We start from the raw sequence: 6,060 nt of genomic DNA, 5'->3' as shown, positions 1-6,060 counted from the left end.
CTACCTTATGCAAATCTTCTACAAATCAGCTTCTGTTCCACTTTTTGCATCTTCATTAAACTTCAGCTGTTCAGCATATCTTCAGCCGCTTTCAGCAAAATCATTCAGCAAAAAAAGCATTCACACTGCATTTTCGCAGGAAATGCAACTTCTCCAGTTAAATTTAAAGTTTTGTTTATCTCAGGAGCTTTTGTAGAAGCTGCAAGCCAACATCTTCCATGCAGCTTTGCTTTCATCTGTTTATTTATTTAATCTTTCCTTAAATTGGAGCCAGAACAAAAAATAACGTTACATGTCATATTAAGTAATTGTTGCTCTGTACACCAGTCTTTTCAGTAAAGAGTCATTTGAACGTTAGGCTTTTAAGAACATGAAATCTCTAAAAGGACTGATGCAAAAACAGACATTTCATGCGCACACACACACACGTGTTTGTATTTCTATCCTTATTAGGATGTTGCATTGACTTCCATCCATTTCTGTATTTCTGATAAAGTGCTGGTCCATAAGAACTGAAGGATGATGCATTTCTTAGGTCTGTGATGGATTTATTTTCATTTCTTAAAGACGTGACAGTGACAGTTTTGTTTTGTTTTTAGGTCGGACACATTTTTATCCTCCAACTTGTCCATTCTTCTCACTTTTTTTAAAGACACGTCACTTTAACATAAGCAAAGCTTTAGGTAGACAGCCCTTTGGAAATTACTTTATTTGTGGAAAAATGAGAAGAAAAAAAATGTGTGCCTTTATAAGTGTGCTAAGTTGAGCCATTTTCAGCAACAAAGTGCACAAAGATGTCATTTAAAGCTGGATCAAGGCTTAGATGCCTCTTATTTTTGAACACAGCAACTGTTCATCCTTGAGTTAAAGGGTTAACAAATCTAAGCAAGTCTTGCTCACTGGAAGCAAAATATATTTGCTATTAAATTATTATAATTAAGCTATTAAAGCTCTTTCCTTTCATGGCAGTTTTATGGTGAGAAATTATGGCCTTGTAGCCATTTTGGACAAATCTCGAAAATAACCTTGTGCAGATATGAACATGCACGCGCCTGTTTTTAATGTCTGTAAGCAAAGTTGTGAGGCTTAGTCCAAATGGGGTAAACAAACACTGACCTGTAGAGCTCAGACCTCTTACGAAACTTGCTCTGAAGTTTGCCCATGTCCGCCTAGAAACCTGCAGACACACAGCCACCAAGATGGGACAACAATAACCAATATGTACAGCAACAGTCAAAGATGGAAGTGGTGATGAATATTTGTAACATTTGCAGGCCTTTGTCACATCACCCTAAACCAGGATAGTCCATTGCAAAAGCCCAGGTAAGTGAATTTCTACCACACAGTCACATAAATCTGGATTGTATGAGTGTGCAGACTGTTCATTATATCATCACAGTGAGATTAAACCAATGGCACACAAACGCCACTTTCGCAGCTAAGCTCCGCCCTCGTTATCCCGGCGAACTCTTCCAGCGAGCGGCAGGAAGGAGAGCTCAAATCCTATTAGCGCCGCATCATTACAAGGAATTAGTCGCTCGAAAACACCTTGCTATGAACTGTGTAACATCGTTATGCAACAAAGGAGTTTATTAAAGTGGCAGGGGGGCAACAAAAAAAAAGTTTAAAGTTCTTCATTCAGGCGCTCCTTAGGAGAACCGCGGCGACGTGTTTTACCTGTCGCCGGGAGGTGTGGTCGCCGGGTGTGACGCTGAGCCTCAGCCGGGGTCAGCAGCTCGCGCTCATGCTCGGATTCAGTGAACTGGTGGCAATAAAACGCAAAAAGTTTGTAAAGTCGCAGCAGAAACGACGGCGAACTGTCTCCCACCGACAGCCATGGTAGTCTGAAGCCTTTAACTGCGCGGGAAAGTCCACAGAAGTGTACTTAAACTACTACACAACCAGCCGTGTCTCCGTAGCGACCGAGCCGCGACGCTTTTCTCGTATCCAGGCGAGGGCGGGGTCACGTGACGAGAGGAAGGAAGTGATCCGAGGTGCTTTTCCCTACAAAATAAGAGTCTTGTTTTTGTTTTATTTTTTTTATCTAACAACTTCATATTTTTGCGCTGTTTTAGCCATTCATATATCAAAAATTTGAGCTCATTCAGAGCATGGGTACTGTGACTTTTGGTTTTTGTAACTTTACGCCTTTTTAAATATTTAACCTTGTTAACAAATATTTTCCCTTGTAAATACATTGAGATTTGTTCAGTTCCTTCAAAAAACATTTTCTTTTTTAATCTGCTCAACATACTTCTATTGTTTTGTCTCTATGTACTTCTTTTCGTTTTTAGCTATTGTTTTGCTACATAACTACCAATCTGAAACTTTTGACCAACTTTCTTCTAATTTAGCTCATAATGTTTTGTTACTTTCAGCTTTTAGCTACTGTTCTGCTAACCTTAGCTAGCCCATAGCTGTTATACAGTATTCTGTTACTATTACAACTTTAGTATTTTGCTAGACTTTTGCCACTTTTAGCTAACTTTTTGTTGCTTTAAACGTTTTGCCAACCTTCTAATGCCTGTAGCTTGTGTTTTGTTACTCGTAGCATTTAGCTACTGTTTTGTCTCTTTAAGATGTAACAGCTCAGTTTCAGCCTTTTCAGCAAAATCAATCAGCGCTCAACAATCACACTACATTTTCACAGAAAATGTAATTTCTCTATTTTTTTTTTTCATATCTGACCATAAACTTGATCTGTACAGACAAATAGATTGAACTCTGAATGTGTGTGTTTATTTTACTGTATATGACTAATTTAGCTGTATGCATTGATGCTCTTTATGCTTTTGCACCCACACATTTACATTATCACATGATACACAAAAGCTGTACATTCTTGACCAAAAAGGCATTAATAAAACTACACACCTAACTGCAGTCAACCAGAAAATGTTTTCATGTCGCATGTGTATGCATTTTAGGGCCGTTTGGCTCAGGAAAAGGGTTACGGTCTCTTCAGGGTTAAAGGGGATATGGACTTTTGGCTCAGGGCTAGGGTTAGGGTCTCCTCAGGGTTTGACTGCAAAGGGCCTTTAAGGCCGGGGTTAGGGTTAGGGTCTCCTCAGGGTTTGACTGCACAGGGCCTTTAGGGCTGGGGGTAGGGTTAGGGTCTCCTCAGGGTTTGACTGCATAGAGCCTATAGGGCTTGGGTTAGGGTTAGGGTCTCCTCAGGGTTTGACTACACAGGGCCTTTAGTGCTGGGGTTAGGGTTAGGGTCTCCTCAGGGTTTGATTGCAAAGGGCCCTGAGGAGACCCTAACCGTAACCCCAGCCCTAAAGGCCCAGTGCAGTCAAACCCTGAGGAGACTCTAACCCTACCCCAAGCCCTAAAGGCCCTGTGTAGTCAAACCCTGAGGAGACCCTAACCCTAACCCAAGCCCTAAAGGCCCTATGCAGTCAAACCCTGAGGAGACTCTAACCCCAGCCCTAAAGGCCCTGTGCAGTCAAACCCTGACGAGACCCTAACCCTAACCCAAGCCCTAAAGGCCCTGTGCAGTCAAACCCTGAGGAGACCCTAACCCTACCCCCGGCCCAAAAGGCCCTGTGCAGTCAAACCCTGAGGAGACCCTAACCCTAACCCAAGCCCTAAAGGCCCTATGCAGTCAAACCCTGAGGAGACTCTAACCCCAGCCCTAAAGGCCCTGTGCAGTCAAACCCTGACGAGACCCTAACCCTAACCCAAGCCCTAAAGGCCCTGTGCAGTCAAACCCTGAGGAGACCCTAACCCTACCCCCGGCCCAAAAGGCCCTGTGCAGTCAAACCCTGAGGAGACCCTAACCCTAACCCAAGCCCTAAAGGCCCTATGCAGTCAAACCCTGAGGAGACTCTAACCCCAGCCCTAAAGGCCCTGTGCAGTCAAACCCTGACGAGACCCTAACCCTAACCCAAGCCCTAAAGGCCCTGTGCAGTCAAACCCTGAGGAGACCCTAACCCTACCCCCGGCCCAAAAGGCCCTGTGCAGTCAAACCCTGAGGAGACCCTAACCCTAACCCAAGCCCTAAAGGCCCTATGCAGTCAAACCCTGAGGAGACTCTAACCCCAGCCCTAAAGGCCCTGTGCAGTCAAACCCTGACGAGACCCTAACCCTAACCCAAGCCCTAAAGGCCCTGTGCAGTCAAACCCTGAGGAGACCCTAACCCTACCCCCGGCCCAAAAGGCCCTGTGCAGTCAAACCCTGAGGAGACCCTAACCCTAACCCAAGCCCTAAAGGCCCTATGCAGTCAAACCCTGAGGAGACTCTAACCCCAGCCCTAAAGGCCCTGTGCAGTCAAACCCTGACGAGACCCTAACCCTAACCCAAGCCCTAAAGGCCCTGTGCAGTCAAACCCTGAGGAGACCCTAACCCTACCCCCGGCCCAAAAGGCCCTGTGCAGTCAAACCCTGAGGAGACCCTAACCCTAACCCAAGCCCTAAAGGCCCTATGCAGTCAAACCCTGAGGAGACTCTAACCCCAGCCCTAAAGGCCCTGTGCAGTCAAACCCTGACGAGACCCTAACCCTAACCCAAGCCCTAAAGGCCCTGTGCAGTCAAACCCTGAGGAGACCCTAACCCTACCCCCGGCCCAAAAGGCCCTGTGCAGTCAAACCCTGACGAGACCCTAACCCTAACCCAAGCCCTAAAGGCCCTATGCAGTCAAACCCTGAGGAGACTCTAACCCCAGCCCTAAAGGCCCTGTGCAGTCAAACCCTGAGGAGACCCTAACCCTACCCCCGGCTCTAAAGGCCCTGTGCAGTTAAACCCTGAGGAGACCCTAACCCTACCCCTGGCCCTAAAGGCCCTGTGCAGGCAAACCCTGAGGAGATCCTAACTCTAACCCTGAGCCAAACGGCCCTTTTATAAAAGGGCCGTTTGGCTCAGGGCTAGGGTTAGGATCTCCTCAGGGTGGAAGGGGTTAGGGCCTTTTTATTGTCATATGTGTATGCATTTTACAGTATCATGCTATCATTTTAAGCTTATAGAATTATATCTACCGGCAGAATCCCTTTGTGAATTGTAATTATGCTGAAAACCAAATGCCGGTTAAAATGTTACTGACCTGTGGTTGAGCGTCCATTTGGAGAACTTGACCTTCATTACAAGTGCAGGCTGAAAAAAAATCCCCGAGCCGCAAAGTTGTGGAACAGATCCCTGGACAGCTAGCATAATTTCTAGTGGAAGCGGGTTTTTTTTTTTCATGTCTATAAATTCATTCGTATTTTTGCCTGGTAGGTATTGTGAGTGCAGATAACAACGGCATGTACTTCATGAGCTAGATTCAAACAAATTAATATCATGCAATTAAGCAGGTGGGAGAGTGTCCCGATTTTGGATGATCTAAATGGGCCGTAGTTGTAGGTTACAAGCAACTCTGAGATGACCTCAATTTAAACTTTTTGTTTATAACAAAGAGTCTAAGTTTGTGAAACTACAGGTACGCTTTAATAAATCTATTTCCTTTGAAGATATGAGTATGCAGCACCCTGAATAGGAAACTCTCTACCGTCTCTACTTCATTAGTATCTCATTTTGGGGTTTCTCTTTGTTATAATCCCTGATTTAGATTTGATAATACAGGATCTGTTTCCTTCTGGCCTACAATTGTCATTGTGGTATTATGATGACAACTTAGTGTTGTTCTATTATTATAAAATGTTTGCAGCATAAGCTTTTAATAAAAATTATTTGAATTTTTATTAAAAGCCAAATGGAGCAACGCCCAAATGGTATTTTCAGCCGAAACACTATTGCTGGTGAAACACAACATGACCCGGCAAAAAACAAAGATGAAAAGATTTCCACAGGCGACAAACACAAAGAGCCAAAACTCTAGATCTTTATCGCTATTTAGCTTTAGAACAGCGCCATTATTTCATTATTATTCACTGCAGACACAAGGTTTGCTTTGATTTCCAAAACAAAGCTCAGAACTGCTCAAAAAATTGGATCCACGCATTTGTTGTTGTGGTATTGTGCATAGATTTACAGTGCAAATGTTTGAAACCAGCCCTGATGCATAAAACTATCTACAACGTCTGAAAGTCATGTCTGTAAGAAACAAACAAAACAAAAGTATCAG

At 44.1% G+C, this 6,060-nt stretch overlaps 1 protein-coding gene across 1 annotated transcript in view; it reads right to left on the bottom strand.

Moving 5' to 3' along the window:
* Positions 1 to 2,602, bottom strand: part of wdr31 (WD repeat domain 31) — a 9,171-nt gene extending 6,569 nt beyond the window's left edge. Inside the window, exons 1-2 of the mRNA XM_017413691.3 lie at positions 1,678 to 2,602; positions 1,117 to 1,177 (exon numbers count right to left, since the gene is read on the bottom strand). Coding sequence (XP_017269180.1) covers positions 1,117 to 1,163 — 47 coding nt within the window. The 5' untranslated portion in view covers positions 1,164 to 1,177; positions 1,678 to 2,602. The remainder of the gene's footprint in view (positions 1 to 1,116; positions 1,178 to 1,677) is intronic.
* Positions 2,603 to 6,060: the final 3,458 nt, after the last annotated feature.

Source organism: Kryptolebias marmoratus, linkage group LG1 (genome assembly GCF_001649575.2).
Source record: "Kryptolebias marmoratus isolate JLee-2015 linkage group LG1, ASM164957v2, whole genome shotgun sequence".
NCBI classification, from domain to species: Eukaryota; Metazoa; Chordata; class Actinopteri; order Cyprinodontiformes; family Rivulidae; genus Kryptolebias; species Kryptolebias marmoratus.
The sequence above is the reverse complement of the archived record's forward strand: the minus strand, read 5'-3'. Positions and strand labels throughout refer to the sequence as shown.